Source organism: Hippopotamus amphibius, chromosome 11, assembly GCF_030028045.1.
Source record: "Hippopotamus amphibius kiboko isolate mHipAmp2 chromosome 11, mHipAmp2.hap2, whole genome shotgun sequence".
Taxonomy (NCBI): Eukaryota; Metazoa; Chordata; class Mammalia; order Artiodactyla; family Hippopotamidae; genus Hippopotamus; species Hippopotamus amphibius.
This window is the reverse complement of record NC_080196.1, coordinates 86,386,475-86,409,052: the sequence shown is the minus strand read 5'-3', so window position 1 is coordinate 86,409,052 and position 22,578 is coordinate 86,386,475. Positions and strand designations below refer to the sequence as shown.

At 44.5% G+C, this 22,578-nt stretch overlaps 1 protein-coding gene across 9 annotated transcripts in view; it reads right to left on the bottom strand.

The window, feature by feature from the left end:
• Positions 1–22,578, bottom strand: part of SETBP1 (SET binding protein 1) — a 364,368-nt gene that overhangs the window by 158,964 nt on the left and 182,826 nt on the right. For all 9 annotated transcript variants that reach the window (XR_009047900.1, XR_009047901.1, XR_009047902.1 and 6 more), the window contains exon 3: positions 16,773–16,826. Coding sequence is in view for 6 of the 9 variants with exons in the window: in XM_057698086.1 (XP_057554069.1) it covers positions 16,773–16,826 (54 nt within the window). In the remaining 3 variants the exon portion in view is untranslated. The remainder of the gene's footprint in view (positions 1–16,772; positions 16,827–22,578) is intronic.

Sequence of the window (22,578 nt, the reverse complement as noted above, 5' to 3'; positions counted from 1 at the left end):
CTGCATTTGGGGGCCTGGCTTCCTGGTATCTGTGATCAGATGTCCTGCTGCCACTCCCTTCATGTGATCTTTGTTTGACCACATCTGTTAAGGCCTCTGACATCCTCCTGTTCTGTCCCTGCCTGGATAAGCCCTGGGCATCCTGGACGTGGTTGGTCACTGGCTCCTTGTATTTTCTGCCTGTACCCTCTCCTGTGGTCAGTGGCCTGAGAATTTCACTCAGTCTGGATGCTCACCCTAGAATAACTGATCCTAGCCAGTCCTTGTGCCTGTCTCATCCTGAAGACCTGCCACAGTCCTTGGCCTTGGCCTTTGCATATGCTGGCCTGCTTCTCCACCACTTGAACCCTAGTTGAGAACAGGGAGAAGCCCTCTGCTCTGTTACCTCATTATCAGAACTGCTTTCTCTGCCCTAAGAGCAGGAGTCTCTAGTCCTGTCAAGAAGGGAATCCCCAGGTAATTTTGTTCATGCTCAGAATAGCTAGAGAGAGCTGTGCACACCTGCTTGGCTGGACCGATGTGCCAACCAGGGTTCTGGGGAGTTTCCCAGCTGATAACAGCAACTCGGTAGATGGAGGAGGTGTAACTTCCATGTGTGGATGATTTGTGGCCTCAGATGAATGGTGCTAGGTTCTCTTCAGTCATCAAACACTTCCTAAAGGCCCACTGGGTGCCAGCACTGCATGAGGCAGGAGAGTTAAAAAAGCTTTCTTTTAATGGGCACCTCCCATGTATCAGGCACTTACACCGATCATTTCTAATCCTTCTAGTAACACTTCATGGGACTTCATGTCCCCACTTGACAAAGGAAACAAAGTTAAGCAATTTTCTCAAGATCATGCTCCTACTAGAAGGGAGAACAAAATTCAGACCCAATTCTGTGTGACCCCAAACTCAAAGTTCTTCCCCAATACAAGATGGTAATACTACTCACTCAATCACCAATTCATTCATTCACTTGACAAGTATTCCTGACGGCCCACTGCAAGCCAGGGCCTCTGCTAACTTCATCATGAGAAGATCCTTCACCAGGAATTAGAAGCTCACTTTGGAGGAGCTCAACTGGAAGCTTTTGGGGGGCTTTAGAAAGCTGTCATTTATGTGTGGCATCAAACAGGATCGTTGGCTTCCTTTTAATTAATAATAATCATAAAATATACAGTCCAGTAATCTTTCAAAAGGAGAAGTGTTTACCAAGCTAATGAAACTCCCAAAGATGAAGTTTTCTCCATATTTCTGATGGGTGCAGAAGTTTTTAAGAGGAATTGGATATACCTGAAAGGTGACTGGGTGCTTCCTGAAGAAGGCATCTGGGTAGACCCGAGGGCTACAGATTCCAAGCACCCTTCTTATTTTAAATTAAAACTACTTCTACATATGAATATGAAAGTATAGTATCCAACTAGGAAAAATATGCAAGCATCAAAAAATGAAATGGGAAGGCTTTGATCTAAGTAGGTTGAGGAACATCTTGGACAGAGTAAACACAAATTTAAGTAGTCAGCGGCCTAAGCAATGAGCTATGGAAGAACTATGCCTGTTTTTTAAAACCTTCATTTATATTCTTTACTGCCTCTAGAAGTCCGATGTCTACAGGAATGGGACAGAGGGGAAAAGAATAAAATACTGGAGCTGGAAGACGTTTTAGGCATCATTCAAGCACAGCCCTCCATTTGGTACATAAAGAAACAGACACACAGCCTGACTGACAGCTGGAGTGGAAGCGGTATCTCAGACAGCTGGGGGCTGCAGACAAAGAGCTAAGGCTGATTTGATTCCACTTGTGCTCGGTTGTCATCTGAGGCCATAAAGTTGAGACACACACCTAGGCACTGAGCTCATGACATACTGAGACACTCAGATTCCCCGGGGCATTTATTTTTGGAAAGCCTCTTCAAGATGCCAGCAGAGTTTAGCATAATGGACTGAAAGAAGTTTTATTTGAACTAGAGTATCTTCAGTGACACATTTTCCATGTATCATCTTTTGGCAAACATAAAAACTATTTCCCAAACGACATACATGTGAATTACTCAGAGTTGCTGGGGATTCCAGTTCCATTTTTCCAATGACCTTCTTCTGGTTTCTAAATCTAAAATGAGTTTAATAAGATGCTCGGCCCAGACCTGTGAGTGAGGATCACAGCCTCTGAGCCCCAGTGCTGCCACTGGAAGGACCTGCTGGACTGACTCTCCTCACCTGGTACGGACAGTCTTTGCTTGGACAGAGTGGCAGGGAAAGAGGAGACACATGGGATGCAAATGCCAAACATTTACTGAGAAAGTGCTTGGTTCCAGGCAAAGTGTTCAGCCCCCTAGATATGTACTTAATCAATCTTTCACGAGGTGGGGTGAGTATTGCTCCCTGCATTGCATGCGTGAGAAAACTGAGACTCAGAGAGGTTATCTAACCTGAACAAGGTCACGGAGCTAGCAAATGTTGATGCTGAGATTCAGTCTCAGGTCTTGTACTTGTACCCGTACCTCCCGAAACCCTTCTGCTATACTGCCCTTCTTTCTACTCATAAGTATCCAGAGATTGGGTGCTAATAGGCACACGGGGGTAAGTGCCTTCATTGCTGGGTAAGTCTTTCTAAATAAACTGGAAATCCGCCTCTCTCTACTAACTCCCATTGGTTCTAGTTTTCCTTTGGGGAGCATTATCTCTTCTATAAGTAAAACAGAAACATGAAGAAATGCCACCAGTACACAACACCAGCTACCCTGTTGTCTTACATCTGTGGACGAGACAGCAAAGAACAAAGGGGGAATTGGGTTTTAGAGTGTTGGTGGCTCCCTTTTAATACTTTACCACTAAACAGCTGAGGACTTTGAGCAAATCATTTAACCTGCCTCAGTCTCTACTTTTTCTTCTGTAAAATGGAGTTACCTATTTCACATGTTTCTGGTGCTCACCAGGTAGAAGAAGATATATAAAACTACTTCATAAATATAAGCTGATTTTATTGTTTCATATCCTGCATGTGGGCTTAGAGCATGACCCTATTCATTCCACAAGTGCAAGGAATGAAGTGCCTTTTAAAAAGGTTCTATGGCCTTTCGGTAGGTGGTCCTGCACCTAGTAGAGATGTATTAGTATGTCAGCAGATGTCCTGACTAGCAAATCTAGACTGACACGTATTTATGGAAAGTAGAATCACTAAGATTGGTGCAAAGGCCCAGTTTCTTAAAATGTTGGATTGTTTATGGCATATATTTTTTAAAAGGGATATTATAGAGGAAGATGGGAGAAGAGTATTTGCTGCAAGAGGAGAGTTTATTTTCACAACTGAGCTATATTGGTGCATCTGAGGCCGGCCTTGTCTCATGGGGTCAGGCACAGGCTCACGCCCCACTGAGACTGATTTTGATGAATGTATCTTGGAACACCCTGCTCACGGTGGAGGCTATGTCACCAAGCCAGGGCTGTCCTCTGAGTTCACATGGGAACAACTGACTTGCCCCACAAACAAGGAGATCCCTGAATACTTTCCAAGTCATGCTGATGAGGAGGCCGGATGAGGCTGCTCCCTTTGCCATCGGTTGTGGAGTTGCTGATGATGAGAACATGTGGCATGATTTGATGCCCTCACCTCCATTTAATGCTTCATAGGTTATCTCGTGATTTCTAATGGTTGCTTCTGTCCCCGGGGATTTGCAGGAGACAAGTTCCGCCTCTTATCTGAGAGCCAGGAACGTTATCTGAACAGCTGCCACCTGCAGAAAGGCTGGTGTCAAACCAAATACACTAGCTGAAGTACCTCTTTTAGGGGAAACAAACATGCGTACATGCTTACGTGTGTGCACGTCCACACACACACACTCCTGGAATGAATCATCTACAAGGCATGAGCCCTGCCACACTAACTGATATCCTATGGACCTGTCCTCTGTCCTCACCTGACCTTATGGCTGCCTTCCCATCTACAGTAGGACCTACCCTGATGCTGGCCTTGTGGGCCAGGAGCCCTGGGCAGCAGCTGGGAGAGGGAGGGCTTGGGGAGCAGATGAGCCACTCACTCGGAGGCACTGGCAGCTGCCTTTGAATTCAGGAGAATCCTTTCTTCCCTAGGCAAAGGGGCCTTTATCATAGGCGTGAAGGAGGAAGAGGCAGGTTAAAAAAATAAAATGACACACGGGCGGCTTGTCACAAAGCAGAGGGAAGAGAATAGCTTCCCACTCTTCTCCAGGCTCTGGCCTCAGATGACAGCTCAGCACAAGTGGAATCAAATCAGCCTCTAGCTCTTCCTCGGCACCCCCAGCACCAGAGATACAGCTTCCCCTCCAGCTGTCAATCAGGCCGAAGCACTCAGTAAATGCCCGTGATTAGCGCCTTCCTCAACTGGGAGTGTAAATGGGGAATCACAGCTCACTCCTCAAAGTAGCTGGAGCCACACACCCATTAATTTCTACAGAGCCAAATGTAAACAGAAAATGAATGTTCCTGTAGACTCTCCAAATTTTATTTCCCCTGCTAAAATGTTAGGAGGAGGAGGGATATCTTCCTCTCTTACAATCTCTTCCCATATTTGAAATGATCTGTTTGACATCCAACCAAATGATTCTCAAAGGGAGACAATAAAAGCCCCGCACCCCCATTTGTCAGTATTTAAGGCTTAATGAACTCTTGGCGCGGTCTCTCCTCCCAGAGCTTCTGTTTGCTGTTACTGTTTAAGGTGATCTATCCAACGCTCCGATGTGCCAAGAAGCTTCGCTCATAATCAGAAATATGTATTTATTTACTGGTTGGGTAACCTACAAAGAGGTTTTCTAGAGACTGCCACATGCACTAAGACCTACCACACCCAGCTGTGCTCTTTGTATTTAAATCCCAGGCATTCTCTAGTGAGAGGGGCACTAGGTCCAGCCTGCCCAGCCTGCTCCAGCCTCCATCTCAGAGATAATCTCCCTCAGCTGTGGATGAGTCTGGACCAAGAAGAAGATGCTCAGAGCTCTAAGCCTTTGGGTGCAAAAGATTCTGTACAAACGCACTTTTGGAGTAAACAAAACCCATCAGGCCCCTGTAAGAGTCCTACGCCTGATTGCACGAAACACATCATGATGGAATCTGCAGTTGGCAAAGTAATTGGCGTTATTACAGCTGATGGGGAATTTCTGATGCTGCCCGAGCTCCCCTTTGAAATAATACTCAGCCATTTAATTTGTCCAGCTCTCGTTTAGCTGATTGCTCTTTTCTGCTGGAGTTTATCAAGAATGAAACGCACTGTCTCTCCAGATGCCTGCAGGCTGAGATTTCACAGACGGTTCTTTTTTCAACACCATCCCCACTTCTTTCATGACCCCATGCCTTAGTCACCTTTCACAAGGTGCCAATAATGCAATATGTCGGAGGCGAATGAATCAAACTGATTTAATTCAAAGCTGTGTATTCCTAGTCCCAATTCCAGAGGTACTTGAACACTCCTGCTACACCATAAAATAATGGTGAAAGATACACAAATCTCCAAAGATCTGGTTGTGCTAAAAAAGGCTCACAAAACTCAGCTCCCAAAATAAGACAATAGAAGACATCTTTATTATAACCATAAGGCTAGAGGTGTTAAAGAAATATCAGGATATGGATACATACATTTTTTGTTTGGGGGATCTATTTTCAGTTCTGCTATGCATGCATCACTAGAATGGGTTCTACACATATTCATTGAGCATCTACTTTTTGTAGAAGCATGCAGATTCTTTTTTCTTTACACAATGCTCATCTCATTCCCCCATTCTCCACTTTGGCATTTCTGTTCCTAACCAGATGAAGAGTAAGAAAGCCAAATTTAGCCAGCTGTGTTTTCTCACAGTACAGACAAGGCTGGCGTCTGGGCACAGACCTCTCATTCCCATCAGCAAGCTACTTGCCCTGTCAGCATGTTGACGATGGACTGCTTACTGGAGACAAGAATCCTGCAGCCAGGACGACTCCCTTCTGCAGGTGCCGCCTCCATCTGACGGCCCACGGAATCCAGAACCCATATGCTCCTTGAATCAATCCTTATCTCATTTTTAATATAGAAACAACGGAACTTGTGGATATGAAAGTCATCATATAAAATCTCCTCGAAGTCCCCAAGCCCTTACAGTCTCCCTGAACAGCACCCATCCAAATGCCCTTTCATATTGAACCTCCTGGGCAATAGATCATTGCACCTATGATGCTTTTAAAGGGTTGGAGCTGAAGGAGATGTTCAGAGTTATGCCGGAGATCACTGGACCCAACGGAGTTGGTTCAGATGAAGCAATGCTCTGGTGGTTGAAAAGCTCTTAACACATTTGTTTAAACTCAATTTGAACACTTTGTAGCTAGTCCTCCTCCATGGGAAAGTGCCACACAGGTGGTAAGGGAAGGTAGCGAGCAACGAAGGCACTTCTTTCTGGGTGTTATCATGTCCCCACCAAACAGTCCCCATCTGCCCCTTATCCATCCTATCCATCCTGTCCTCCCCCTTCCTCTCGTAGGGTCATTCTCACAGGGCTGGGCTGTCTGCCGCTGCTCACTTTGATTGGCAAGTGTCATAAACTAGCGAAAACATCAGGCACGATCTAGATTTTTTGTTTGTTTTTTTATGCGTTTTTCTTCTTTGATAATCCCGAATTCTAGTCGTATTGTCTCGGGAAGCTGCAATTTGTGCCCTCAAGTCAGCTTCAGTGGTCCAGGTTCAATTTCAATATGTAATTTATAAGAATAATAAGAGCTGTATGGAGTGCTTAGCCAATGCCAGACACGGTTTTTTGGGCCTATCTATTTAATCCTCCTCAAAATCCCATGGAACGGGTATCCTTCTTTCACTAAAACAGAATCTGAGCCACATACAAATTAAATAACAAATAAGGGCCACACAGCTAATACAGGGCAGATATGTGATTTTTAACTACTAAGTGATAAAGTAATGGGAAATGTTCTCTGTGCTGGTTACTGGATACAGAAGGGTGTGAGAAATTCAAGTTGTACGCCTCAATAAGCATCAACTTTTACTATTCATAATAATAAAGATTGCAACAATATCACATAAAGTTTTTCTGTCTCATGAATCATTGGCTTAGGACACCTGTTGGCAACATGGTTCTGTCAGAGGCTCTGATACACATTTTTAGGAAGGTGGGTGATGCAGAAGGAAGATGATGTGCAGAGCTGGAGAAGGCGGAGGGGATGCTCGTTATCAGGGACATATCGAATACAGTGGTGGAGGCTGTCTACAGTCGATTCAAGCTCCAAACACAAGTAGACACATGGCTGGAAGATGCTGCTTGAGGTCTGTAAGCTGTTGCACTACAAGGGGCCCCTCTCCTGCGGGGGTCTCCTGATGCCTCTCAATAGACGCCTTTTGTCTGGTATAAGATGGTCAGAAAGCGGTTGGGTAGGTGGGTAGGAGGACAAGAGGGCTGAAATATGAGCCAGACAGTAGGGTTGGAAAGAACTTAAAAAGCGAGTGTGCTATTTGTTGGAGATGTGGGCCTTCCTCCTCATGAGATAGGTTTAGAACTATCCTGCTAAAGGGATTTTGAAGAAAATACCTCCTTTCAAGTCCTAGAGGTGGTCTGTGAATTTATATTTTCTGCATGTGAGTCATTCCTGGTCCTAAAAATGCACAGAACAAAGTGATGCATCACATTAAAATTTAGACAGGGGAATTTGTAACTCAATCCACTAATAAACACAAATATTTGAGATATATCACAAAACATCAGTGACCCCAGGCCTCAAGTGAGCAGAATTATGGGTGATTTTTAAGAAGCTCACACTGAAGCCACTTTACCAGAAGGATTGAAGAGAAAAACAATAGAAAGCTAGAAACATGAAGTCAGTGGAAGAAGTCAAAGTGTAATTAAACATTTTCAGTCTCAAGGGATCATAGAAATCATCTAACTCTACAGCCTTGCTGCTAAGCATTTTGGTTTGTTTTTGTTTTTCTTTCAGATGAAAACTGTCATTGAAAGAGAAGAGAATGACATTCAAAGTTAATCATCACTGGTTGGCCTCACTTTGTTTATACTTCTATTCTGAAAAGTTGAGTTTAAATCAGATTTTGAGGCTAAATCATATTCAAATATGCTGGCAGGGATAACTTATATTGATTCCTTTGATAGAGTAGAACAATCTTTCTGCATGTGAGGAAGCCCCTCTTCTCTCAGCACCCACCTGCCAATGAACGATTTTCCTGCGTGTGAACTTCTTCACACTAGGTCTGTTTTAATTTGGACCCACCTGCATGCAGCCCTCAGGTGGTCAGAACATTTTCGGAGAAATAAAACATTCACTAAAGTTTAAAGAGAGATAGAACTTATTAGGATTTCAGAATATTCCACTAAAATGCCAGACACTCTGGAAACACCTGGAGAATTTCTCTCTTCAGGACTAAATGCCAATACCGTTTTTTTGTTTTTTGTTTTAAATCTACTATAAACACTGCCGAGGCAGGCAGTGCAAAAAAGATATACTTGTAGTACGAAGCGGCTGATCTCATGTAAGAAAAGTAATAATGTCAGTTTGGGTTTTAGTGTAAAGTATGTGTATGCATGTGAGAAAATGCTTTTGTTTAAAATGCTCTACTATCGTCACATATGTCCGTGTTGGGTAAGAAAAATAAAGTGGTTTGCCTTACGAATTATGGGAAAAGATCCATGTTTTACGTACGTATCCAAAAAGTAGCCAGAAAAACGCCTTTATGGGTGGAGCCATTTTCTTGAGTGGCAACAGTATTCACAATACAAATACAGTCACAGGAGCTCATAGAAGAAGGCAGAGAAAAACAAGAGTCCCGATCCTACCCTTTTGATAAAACTAGGAAACTGCATTTGCAATTTTGGGGGAATGATGACTTTTTTTTTTCCAACCCATATTTATGTACAGTTACTTTGGTAAAGTACTATAAAGATAAATTAGTTGGAAAATGATCACATGCTTGGATGTCATGGAAACATCAAGTTGCTATAAAAGTTTCTAAACACTCTCTGTTTTGAGATGCATCTCGTGGACCAGTAACACACACCGGCCAGCACTAGTCTGCAGTCCATTCTCTGAATCGTACTGAATCAGAGAACAAAGATGCATGGCAAGAGGCAGAAGGCAAGCCTAAAGAAAGGCCTTGAGAAATAGGTGTGAGTTTACTAAGCAGGACCCTGAGCAGGGAGGACTCACAGGATCAACCTCGCTCTTGAAGTCGGGGATGAGGTGCACCAGCTGACCACACACATTCTCTCTTGGGGCAGTGTTGTAAAGCTGGGCCTTTTTGTATATCTCTTAGAGTCCAGAAAGAATGTCTAGGTAGCAAGCAGATGAGGTCATAAACCCAACACCATCACTAGCTACTTTAAAATATTGGATAAACCTCAACTGTTGAGTGGAAATAGCAGGCAGTGGGCACAGGTGTAGGCTTTATACAATCCCTGCTTAGCCATACATCTGCTGCCTGGGTCCCAGTTTCCTCCTCAGTGAGAGGGGAAGAGTAAGCTGTCTGATAAAAGGCTGCTGTGGGTTTAGACACCAGCGGCAAGTGAAGCACACAGCACATTCCCGACACGGGGTAGAAGTCATGTGAATGTGGGTCCTTTACTTTCTCTCCTCTTTAAGACTTCCTCTGTGCCTCAGTTTTTATCTAGAAAATGAGGAAGCTGATTTAGATTCTAGGGAGCTTCTGAAAACACCTGGAGCTTCTGAACTCCACCCAGACTAATTCAATGGGGTTGGGCCTGGGCTCCAGCAGTTTTCATATGCTTTCTCGATAATCCCATCTGCAGTCAAGGTTAAGAACTGCTACTCTAGGTGTTCTGTCTTGTTCTTTCAATTCTAAAATGAAAGGAGTAAGTAAGCACTGGTAGCAGGACTTCCTTAGACACTGTTTTGCTTTGGGATGGTTCTTCCCAAAATGGCAAAGTAGATACTACATGGTGAATTCAAAACAAGCCAACCTGTTTTCTCATTGCTGTGTGTCTTAGACGGGAGACTACACTGCCTACCTCTGCCTCAACTGGGTTTCCTCTGTAGAAGGGACAGAAACTATTTGGGAACAGGGGAAGGAAGGGGATGAGGACAATAGAAATGCTTTGCCAAGATGGAAGGATTCAAAATGCTCCCCCCAAATTCCCTCTCTTACTCTGAGCTAGATGAATTGCTTTTCCTTGAACAGGCTGAGGTCAACATAACTCAATATAATATACGAAAGTGAAACTGAGGCTGCTTGTTCTGGTCTTATCAGTGGTCAGTTTGGATTATCTTAACAATGGTGATAAGCTCTAACTCAAGGTGTCATAGCACAAGAGGTAAAGAACACAGGTGTTGGAGCCAGACTGCCTGGGTTCAAATCCTAATTCTGCCACTTAGGGGCTTTATGACCTTAACTTCTCCGTGATTACTGTTAAAATGAAAATAATATTATTACTGGTTTCACAAAGGCTTGTAAGGATTCAATGATGAATAAGTGTAAAGTTCAAAGAACATTTTCTGGCATACAGTTCACTTTTAGTAAGTCTTTGGCATATACACACTCAACCAAAGTGGACATGTAGTAACACCAACTCCCGTCGAGTCCAGCAGGGGCTCGGTGCTCTGGAAAATTCCGAGCTTCCTTTTCCATCTTTACGACTGTTGACTCTGAGCCTGTAGGCAGCGGGTGTGCATGGGAGCAGAGTCAGACAATGGGGATTCTGTTCTGAAGAACACTATCAACCCTGGAAGAACAAGTAACCTGGGAACTCAGGGATTTCATGATAAAAAGCAAAGAGCTGTCAGAAGCCTTTGAATCTCTAACTTGCTCTGCTACTTTTCATTGTAGGAGGAGCCGTTTGAAGCAATCAAAAACAGACCATTGCGGAGCCATAGGCTACTGTCATGGCCCCTTCTCTGCGTCACCCTGCCTTTTCTAGTGGGACGTGCATAGCTAGGATTTCTTTCTACTCAGAAACTGCATGGTCATACCTTCCTAAAACCTAGCTTCTCCTTACAAAATATTTAGGGTTCTTGCATTAAAAATGTCTGGGTTAAGACTCATGGAGCCCAGGGTATTTTGCAGATGGTCCTATCCCCTGATGGTCTATGAGTAGAACTGATTGTGGGGCCTGAGGAAAAGGGAGTAAGGATTCTTTTAGGGATGACAGGCCCCCCTCCTTTGAACACTGGGTGACAATCACACTTAATCCAGGAATGAACACAGTACCTTCTCAACCTGTACTTCCTTTAGGTTTATGGTCCCTTTATTTCCCCAAGCAACTAAGTAGCTACCAAGTCCACTGATTCTGCCCCTATACTTTACCTGGCATTTGTGCCCTCAGGAACATGCCCGACGGACCCCAGCCCAGCTTCATTCCCTACTCTGTCTCATATGAACCAATGACACAGGCTTATTACTGGATCCCGTCTTCATTTCATCACACCTACTAACTATGATATAACCTTCTTGCATCACAGTTGTGACTCTTCCCCATCTGCAACACTTCAATGGCTCCACTGTCCTCAGATGGATGTCACAATCTAAAATCTGGATCCTGATTCAAACAAATCAACCCACATGCCATGTTAAGATAATGAGAGAAATATGAATGTGTACTGGGCATTAGAAAATATTTCAAAATTATTGATAATTTTATAGGTGTGATAATGGCATTGTGATTGTATATTTTAAGAGTGCTTATCTGTTAGAAAAGCTTACTGAATTATTTATGAGTTGAAATAACTTGATGACTGGGGTTTTTAAAAAATACTCTCCCCAAATTTAAAATGAAAAAAATATATATGTATCTGGGAGTATAGATGAAGTAAGATTAGCAAATGGTAATGATTACTGAAGCTGGCCCAGTGGTGTGCAGGGAACCAATCCACTCTGGAAAGCGGACTGTCAAAGACTTTGCAAACAGGTTGTTAAACTACTGCAGCTTAAAATTGTTCACCGTGGGGACATTTATACCACAGAAGTCAACAAATGCTCCAAATCGAGGCTATTGTAACAACATATCATTAAAATTGAATAATAGATAATAAAAGTTGGATAATATGTGGAGGTTAATTAAAATGTTATGTCTACTTTTGTTTAAGTTTGAAAACTTCAATAACAGTTCATTAAAAAAAGAAAAGTTCAACTATTTTTCTGGACTTTGGAGACCTCCTGCAATTTGGTCCCAACATAATTTGCAGCTATATCTTCACCATAACTCCCTCTGAACCAGAGCAATTAAAGCATTCCAAATCTCCAGAACACACCCAAGTATCTCTACCCTTGGTTTGCTCTCCATCCAGGCTTCCCCTGCCCTGGAGTAAGTTCACTGCCTCACTTCCTTCCCACCTATCTTGACCCACGTACAATAACATCTTTGCCTGGAAGACTTCTCTGCATGTTCTATATAGATACAATTTCTCCTTCCTCTGAACTTTTATATAATTTAACCTGTACTTTTCTATTGAAAGAAAAAGTTGAATTCGCTGTGTGTGGCAGGCATCTTGTTAGGTTGCTTTCACAATATTGTCTCATTTGATCGTCACAACAATCTGTGGGATAAGCTGTAGAGCTTTTTTGCTTAATAAGGAAAATGAGGGTTAAAACCATTAGGTAACTTCCCCAGGTTCACGAAGCTAATAGTAGTGGCAGAACATTCCAGAACTGTCAAATTCTGGGGACAAGTCTGTGTAGTAGGGAGCACCATCTAAAGGTCTCCATGGGCGCCTTTGAATGAAATGGCAGCTCAGTGACTGAAAGCCCTGTTTTCTTTGCACTGAAAAATGTTTTCTTGTATGTTCTGAGTGACTCTTCTTACCCTTCACTGCAAATGTCCCCTTGGTCCTAATAGCAATGGACATTTTAGAAATTCCTTTAAAATGGCTACCTTTATAGAATAGCTATTATACTTGCCTCCCAAGATCCTATCATTAGGCATACTTGAAGTAAAACTCATTTTTTCCTAAAAGAAGTATCCTCTCTCCTCTGAGACAGGAGGGCATTTATGAAGCAGGTGAGGACCAAGTCCTTTAGTGGGGGCTCTCCTCTGCGGGGGATGGGTCTTCTCAAGATGGCTTTCCCAGCACTGCAGCTGGACAGGTGAAACTTGCATCTGAGATTGGGGCCCATGCTACGGTTATTTCTTCCCAACATCCCAGGCCTGGGCCCTCGTAAGCATGTGCTTAAATGCCCATGGGCACCCACATGGACACTTTACTGCAAAATTTAGGCAACCTTCCCACGCCTGTAGGAACTGAGAGAGAAGAACTAAATGCCAAGAAGCCGTGGATGCTATTTGTATCCTAGATGAGAGCAGAGGATCTAGCATTTGCCTTGGATTGCTCCTGGAGAGCTCAGCCTGCAAAAGGAATGGAATGTCTAGCAAGAGGGGTGTGGTAAATAAATGATGGTACTAGCAAGTGGACAAAAATAGCCAGCTGCTGGAAGAGTTTCCAGTGACATGAAAAGCTTGCAAACAAACAAAAAAGAAGGTAAAAAAAAAAGAAAGCATGTAAAATATGATTACCAATTTCTTACAAATCCCATAGATGTGTATGTCTATGTACAATAACTATTGTAAGACTATACCCCAAAATGTCATTATAAATATTTCTGGGGTGGAAAGAGATTTTTTTTCTTATTTTTGAAATATTTTCCAAATTTCTTCTTTTTGGTTAATTTTTATAGTTAACATCCATCACCACAAAGAATTACAATTTTTTTTTCTTGTGATGAGAACTTTCAAGACCTATTCTTTTAATAATTTTCAAATATACAGTACAGTATTATTAACTATAGTCACCATGCTGTACATTACATCCCCAGGACTTATTTGTTTTACAACTAGAAGTTTGTACCTTTTGACCATCCTCACACATTCCAAAATTTCTACAGTGAACACTTATAGCTCTTAAATTGAGGAGAAAAAAAGAGTAAAAATAAAATGAAGAAGAAATCATGTGATTGTGGGGTTTCTACCAAGGGAATGAGATACTTGTCTTAATTCCTTTTGGGGACAGAGAGAGATGGTCTGGCAAAGGGAGATGAAGGTCCTCATTTCTAATCATCTGAAGACAAGAAAAGAGGGGACTCAAGGGTGTTCTTTCCTTTAAAGGCAGGAAGAACAAGGCATTGGAAAATGAAAGATATGTTTTGGGGGGAACCAAATGGAAGAGAAGAGTCTGGGTGACTTAGGTGTGAATTTCAGGAGCTTTTCCATCTGTGCTTTTTAAACTTGCTGAGACTAGCAGCCTCTGGTCAGACAGTTCTCCCCACATGGTGTAGAGGCCAAGCTCGCTGGCCTGGGAAGAACTCCTGCAGCTTATGTACAAGCCATAGAATCTCAGCATTGGGCTCTACCTTCAAAGTAATGTGTTTATTTCCAGGAATGAACATGGCATCTTTACAAACCAGTCATCACAGGGAGAAAGGCTGACAGTCACTTCCTTATCCTCCTCTTCTCTAACTGGATGCAGAAAGGAAGAGAGAGACAAGGAGACAGGAGAGGCCAGCCTCATATGCTCACCCTTTCCCACACTTTCAAAGTGGAGGGGCAGCAAAGATTTGGTGGAAATCATGACTATTTTCCCTAAGAGGCTGCAGCAGGACAGGCTTCAAGGAAAAATAAAAAGACAAAAACTTTTCCATGCAAGTGGTGAATGTAGACCATGTGAAAGCTGACAGGCCCACTGAGAGTGAGCCCAGGGAAGGGTCCTCAGCGAGTTCCCTCCTGAAAGTCAGCGACAGTTCCTGGAAGGGAACATGGCCATGAATGATTGTGTACATCAGGGCACCTGGGGCTCAGTTTCACCTGAAACCCAAAGACAGAAGGGAAAATAACAACAGAAGCCAACGATTTGGTGCAGTGGGACCAGAAGGAGGCAGCCTCAAGTGTGTGGGCGGTGCTCTGTTTCTCTTTGGAAAAGCACCCAAGAGGTTGTGTTGACTTGAGACACATCCAGGCCTTTTGGGATTCAGGAACAACACTGCAGAACTGACCCTGATCTGGGCACTACACTCTGGCCACAAGACTCCCAGGGCTTGCTGGCCTCAGGAACATGCATCCTGAGGAGTGAAAAACACGCATTTATATTCCAGCCTTGGGGAGATGACACACAAAAGGAATACTGTGGAAAGGTCAGACGAAACCAGGGGAGTGAGCCATCTGCACCAGCCACCTGCAGGGATATCTGTGCAGGGGGGCAGGGAAGCTGCCTTTCTAGGATCATGGCCTCCAATGTTGTGGGCAGACTCCCAATAAACCTAACTTAATAGTTCATTTTAAATCTAATATCTCATCAAACATGGAGACAATATGATCAACTCAGAAACAATGCCAAAATCACACACACACATATCTTCCATAAAGTCAGTCTCCACTATGTACATTTTTCAAGCCACAAAACAACATCACACAAAGCCCTTTTTCCCTTTATTTTTATAAATTTCCAGATAAAAATAAATCTTTAGCTGAGATGCCACTGTGCATAAGTGTAGGTGTGGAGGTGGGTGGGATATGGGTAAATGTTGATTTGTTTCTGTTTCATATTCCCTGAGCTTACCTGAAAGTTTGTGTGAATTATGTGAATAAGTACTGGAATAAATTGTCATTTTTCAATATTGTCAAAAGGCTTCCTGACGATCTATTTTTAAAACCTCCTTGCATCGTGACAGAAGGATCAACAAGCTGTGATCAAAACACCCCAAACAGTACATGGATTTATCTTTGACTCTCACCAATCCTTTATTTTGTTCATTCTCTCCCTCAAGCTTCTTGCTCCACTCCTATTCTGGTCCCTCGTTCTCTGAGTGGTCTGGGGCCTCCTTTCCCCAGGACTTGGGGCCTCAGATTCCTCCAGCAGTAAACGGGGAATCACAGGATGCACCAGACATGGGACAAGTATAGTGAGGGTACAGTGAGCTCTTGGATGTAAAACATATTTAAGGAAGAAAACATCCCCAAGGATACAGAATTCTTGTTATTAAAAATTACCTGCTCTGCCCCTGGGAGTCCTGCAGAGGCACAGCAGGTGGGCCCTTGGGCAGCAGTGAGTTCAGGAGTGACAGGAAGTTTCCTATTGAATGGGGGACTGATGCAGGGATGGAGCATTCCAGCTCTTGGTCTTGGATTTACCTGTCTTTACATACACACTCTCTCTACACTGGGATCTATGGGGAACACAAGGACACTGTTTGTCTGTTGTGCATTTGTGTGCGTGTGTGCATGTGTGTGTGTTGGCGGTTATGCATTTCTGTGGAGACAGCTAGCTTCCTTCCAAAGACAGGGAAGGTGATTTTCCATCTTTGTCACTGCCAGGGAAGTCTCCAGAGAGCCCTTGCCTGTGCCTCTTGTGGTGCGCTCATAGTGACCTCCAAAAAGCACTCTGGCCAGAGATAATAATGGCCCGTTTCCTAACTAAAATCAGCAAAACTCAACCATCTGCCTCTGTAGGAGTCTGAGATTAACCTGGTCGCCAGACCATGGCTACAAGGCATTTGCTCACAAAGGTTCCACAAATGTGAGCTGTCCCAAAGAGGAGAAATGCAGGAGAGAACCCCACCTTCTACCTTCTTGGTTTAACCCTTTCCTGAGCTGAATCACCCACCACCACACATTTCAAGCTTGGTCTACATTCTTTCGTACTATAAAATATTAAAGAAGCAGAAAGAGGTTGTTTTGTTCATGATGAGATGGGAGGAGTCTCAGGGAGAGGACAAACTACAAAGTCACTGTCAACCTTGGTTCCTTGAGTCAGAGAAGCTGGAAACCCAAGGTGGAGGTTTGTGCCCTGGTATCAACTTTGCTACAACCAAAATTCATAAAAGGATCAGTGGAACTTACCTGTGGCTGAAATCCTTTGAGGTCACTGGCTGCAAGGTCACTGGCTGTGAGGAGCTGGAAAAGAACAAAGGAGTCTTCCTTAGTGATACTTCTCACAGTTTGCACACCGTGTCCCCAGGACAACTGATTGGCAATGCACTCACCAGAGCCCGGATCCAGAGCTAAAGCAGTGGAATCACAAAAGGTAAATGTAATGCTTCGGGGCTAGGAGCCTGGCTTCAATGGCATTGTCACCTTGTGTATGTTATCTCTGCTGCCCTCTCCTACCTGCTTTCTACGTGCCAGCAATTCTTCAGAGTCTTAAGTTAGGGATCACGAACTACAGATGGACTCCAGCAGGTCCGCAGACTCCCTGAGATTCTAAGTACAAATCACGTGCGACTCCATACCCTGCCTTAGGGAGAGGGTCCCTGACTTCTTTCCTGCTATCAAATTATTCTGTGATACCACAAGAAAAAGAGACAGTTAAAGGCCCATCTCCTCTGGGAGGGATGTTGCTTCTTCTTCTTCCTCTTCTGTTTTTAAAATCAGACCAGTGAAAATGACCCTTTCCTCTCCCCAGCTGCACATGACTCAGTTTCCCTTTATTGTATGTTGACTTTGATTTTATATACTATTGAGGTATTCATAGTGTATGCCTCCAACTATTATGTACAATGTTCAATGATAAGAGTCAGTTTATGTATTTTCTGTATCTGTGTTTAATCAATATGAAAGGGTAAAGTTAAGATTTTAATATTTTTGCATGCTCTCCAGAAAGCACTCAATGGAATCATAAGATGAATTAATAAAATAATCACATTCTTTATCGTTGCTCAAAAATGCTGGGAAAGCAGGATAAAGAGAAAAAAGGCAGATGCTTATTTTGATTCAAGGAGTGTGACTGCAAGCTTTGTTAGGCCTGGAGAGCGTTTGTGAAAAATAGGAAAGATTTCATGTTTGCTGTAACAATATTTTGTTTGGTTCAAGAAAGAGAGGAAGTCATGCTGGGCTGCAGTGCCTCCAGCCCTCAGAAAAGCTCAACTGGGCTGTTTAGCTTCTCTCAATGACTTTGCCAAAAATGATGCACAAAGTGCTGTAAACGCTGGGATAGAGCAGGAAGGAGGTAGAGAATGCAAAAGCTGCACCTCTCTCCCCACACCCCGGCCTGCAGGCAGGATTCCCCATGTGGAATTTGCCTGGAAAGGCGGCACCATCCTGAGAGAGAGCCAGCTCGGCCCCTCTGACTGCAGACACAGCCAAGCAATACGCCATGAGGGCCCCTGATGAGACGCTGGGGGCCGAACATAATCATGAAGCATCTCTGCCTTCAAGGAACATACCATTTGGTCCAAGGGTAAGACACACATGTGAGCAGAGGGTAGTAGAGTGTTAGAGTCAAACTGTGAACAACGTAAGGCAAGAAAGGTCAGGGTAGGGTTACTGAAATAAGATGGAGTTTGAACTGAGCCTTGAAAATGGAAGGGCGGCAAGGTGGGGAACCGCTTCGGGTGGGCAGTGGGAAGAAGACATGGGAAAGGCGTTTCCCAGCCCCAGCGCAGCTCCCTTTGCGTCCATTCTCTGCCTGCCGTGGCGTGGATGACGGCGGGAGGGAGGGAATCATGACAGCGAGGGTCGCCTGGGTGCCCAGACAGTGGTTGCTGCTTTATAGAATCTTTTTTTTTTTTAATCTTCAGAACTCCCTCATGAAATAGAAAGCAACTCCACTTTATGGAGGGGACAATTGAGATATATGGAGGTTAAATAACTGGTCACGCAGTTAGAACACATATTTGGGATTTAAATCCAACAGTATATCATTCCAAAGCTTATCCTCTTTCTTCCTTAACATGATGCCTCTGGTGGAGGCACCCTGGAGACAATTTGTTAAGAAGACGTGATATAGGAAAAAAGATGAGTGCCAGACTGTTAGTCAAATGAGCCACAGGCAGGAACGTAAAATGTGTGTCCCTAAGAATGACCCTTAACTAACCCTTCCTTTCAGACACTATTTTGTTTAATTGGTAACAACCATCCACTCTTCAGGACAATATGGCCTAGGGCCTCTGACTGCAGCACAGGTTGGGATGGAGCTGGGGAGGAGGGGCAGACAGGCTGGAGTGAGATATGGGCATGGGAGTGACCTCTGCAAGAACAGGGCCACAGACGTGTTAGCGTACAGGACTCAGGTCTCAAACTCTCCAGGCCCTGGAAATCCAGATGGCACGGACTCCTCTACTGCCTTTTCACGAGGTTCACTAGGCAGACGACAGAAGTGAGACCAGATCATCTAGTTCTTCCTAGTTCGGAGATGCTGTAGCAGAAGACAAACCGCAAGGGTGTTCACAGCATCTTAGCATGTGCACTATTTCCTCATGTCAGTGGCCAGGGATTGAAAGATGACCATATCCACTTTGAATGGAAATAAAGATATAGCATTTTTGGTTATTATTCCTTATGTACCTAGCTCCACAAAGTTAGGATCGATCCCATCGTCCCTGGAAAACTTACATCTTACAACCTCTTTCCCTTTCTTAAGAAGGAGAAAAATGCATGCAATTTTGTCCTTTTATTTTGGAGGAGGGGCAGCGGTGGCCGTGCCGTGTGGCACGTGAGATCTTAGTTCCTGGACCAGGGATCAAACCTGTGCTCCCTGTAGTGGAATTGCAAAGTCCTAACCACTGGACTGCCAGGGAATTCCCCCAATTTAGTTCTTAATTATGTAAAGTTCTCTTTTGTGCTGTTGTATATTTTTTTTATTTTCCTTTTTTTTTTCACTTAACAAGCCCATGCCCAATAAGACCATGGTTTATATCTTACATAACTTCTGCATTTCTCAAAGTGTTGAGACGAGTCTGGACATATAATTAGTCATTAAATGCCTGTTGGTCAAATGACTTAAAAGAAAAGTGGGGAATACTGTCAAACTAGAGGTGAGGACTAGAGTGACTAAATTATTGAGAAGTGTGAGAGACGGCTTATGACATCCTTCAAGGTGACAGGAGGAAATGACACCTAGAATGCCCAGCACCTAGACCGTTTCCTGCATGAAGTAAGCATTCAAATATCTGAATGAATTAATCAGCTCCACGATGAGAACAAGCTCTTCTCCATCCGCTATCGGTTCTACGAGAGAACATCAGCTTATGATTCAGTGCAGGAGTCAAAGGTGAAATAGAAGGAAGAACAGTGTGAAAGTGAAATAGGCTGAACCCACCACCAGAGAGAGTGGGATCCCCCCTCCCCAGGGATGAAACAGAATGTTCAGTGGGGGCCCATCACCGTTCGTATGGGTTAGCTTACCTGAAGGCAGATGGGGGAAGCAGGAAGGTGGTGTCAAGAATGGTTATCAAGCAACTTCTAAAATTTCTGAATTCCTTACCTTGGAGATGCTCGTCTGTTTCCCTCACAATCTAGTGTGCATTTAAGGTGTTATCTGACCTGGGAAACAGGCGAGGGCAAGCCTTGTGACCTCCTCTCTCAATAGTCCTGAGAGAACAGGACTTCTCCTCACCATCCAGCCACAAACCCCTGCCTCATGGCTCAGGTTCTACCCATGCTCTAACAAACATGTGAGCTCTTGGGCAAAATACACACCATGCTCCTTCAACACTCCCCTTCCCAGTGCTGATTGTTCTATACATGATTACACATTCTGCACCCAGGAAAGGAGAAAGATCCAGCCCTCAGGCACTGAAGTGTGGTGCTCAGGTGCGGGTTAGAAATACACAACAGGGAGTCCTCCCATATTTCAGAATCGAAGACCATCTAGATCTGGACCCCAAAAAAGACTTCCAGTCTTACAGAGTATCAGGACTTGAAAGAGACAGTCAAAGGTCGCTGGGTGGATGAGGAAATCACTGTATCCGCAGGGGGCTCAGGAGCCATCTCTGCTGGACAATTAGAGGAGAGGGGGTGGTACAGACAGAAGACCTCCACTCTGTCCATCTCTCCCCCCTTTCACAGAGCAGCTCTGCTTTTCCCTCTTTCATGTATACAGTCTCATTTGGAAACAAATGTTCGGTCACTAAAACAAATTTGAAAACTCCAGACTAAGTCCTTGTTTTGCACAAGAAGTTGGCAGGCAACTTCTTCAAGATCACATTGCTAGTTAACAACAGCCCTGGGAGGGTCTCCAACCCCCAATCCCTCTGCAGAAACAACCACTTAGTGACTGTCCAACCCTTATACCCAGGCATGACTGGCTGCTGGCTTCTATCCTGACGGTGGGGAAGATGGGCTCAGAATTCAGGGGAGGCTGAGGCATGGCTGAGAAGAGGTGAGATTGTCCTTCCACAAAGCACGGATCCAGACTCTGTCCAAACTGTCCTCTCTGACCAAACCCCGTCCTCATTCTGTTCTACAGGAAAACAGTTCACTGCTCAGAGTATCCTAGCTGTGTGGGGAGGCACCCAGGACAGGGAGGCAGAGAGGGAGGGAAATGCAATCTGCCGAGGCTCTGGGGACTTCAATCAGGCTGGAGCTAATGAAAAGGATCCTGCCTTTTCCCAGGATGGCTAAATGTCTGCACTGCTCCCAGCAAGAGGGTTGGGCGGGCATGCGGGAGAAGGGCAGACAGAATTACATTTAAAAGGCAAAGGAAGGAGAAAATTCTTTCATCTCCCTTGTGGAGCTGGGCAGCAATCCTGGGGCCCAGTCTCAGGCCATTCTCATTCCTGACACGTCCTCTGCTCTCTGGAACAGTCCACATTCAGAATATTAGGATGATGACCCTGCTTTCCATGTTTGAGGAGCTGCAGCTTCTCTTTTGGCTCAAGTTCAATTTTTCGTCTTGGTCTCTTGAAGGGCAGGCTGGGGAGCAGGGGGATTGCAGGAAGTTGAAGGAAGCTGTGGGGCCCTCAGGTGAAAGAAATACCTTCAGCCTCACAAGCAGAGGTGTTCTGCTTGCACTCCTCTCATACCCAGCTCCCTGAACACGATTCTCCCTTTGCTTCTGGCACCAGAAGTCACTCCAGCACAGCTGCAGCCAGCATCACCCTGAGATCTCCATGGCCCTCAGACTGCCCCTCAAACAGCTTCCTTTTACCTGCTAAATTCTACAGCTTTCAGAGCTTCCCTCAAAAGAGGGGAGGAGACTGCTCCATTTTTCTCTGTGTCCTCCAGCCCTAGGAACATCACTTCCCCTCTGCTGCACCCCCATCCAAAGGACACACTGCAGGATTTCCCTGGTGGCGCAGTGGTTAAGAATCCGCCTGCCAATGCAGGGCACACGGGTTCGGTCCCTGGGCCAGGAAGATCTCACATGCTGCAGAGCAGCTAAGCCCATGCGCCACAACAACTGAGCCTGTGTGCCACAACTACTGAAGCCCGCATGAGTGCCTAGAGCCTGTGCTCTGCAACAAGGGAAGCCACTGCAGTGAGAAGCCTGTGCACCACAGCACAGAGTAGTCCCCACTCGCTGCAACATGGGCAGCACCAAAGACCCAATGCAGGCAAAAATTAAAATAAAATAATTTAAAAAAAAAAGAAAAAAAAAGGATACATTGCTTCTGGGTAGCATGGGACCTAGTATGTCCCTACAAATCCCTCAGGCTGACCCAGGACACATGCGTCTCGGAAGAGAGTCCCTGACACAGGATGGGGGAGAGGGGCTCAGGCTGGACATCTGGCTGAAAGGATCTCATCCTTGCAGACATACAGCTGGACACACTGAGCCTGGTTGTGCTAGAGATTCTCTAGGCCATTTGCTCTTCTCAAATATTCCCTCCCCGTGGGCCAGAGAAGTAGATGACAACATGTGAGATGGATTGATGGGTGGATGGGTGGATGCAGGGGTAGGCGGGTACATAAAGAATCAGAGTAAAGA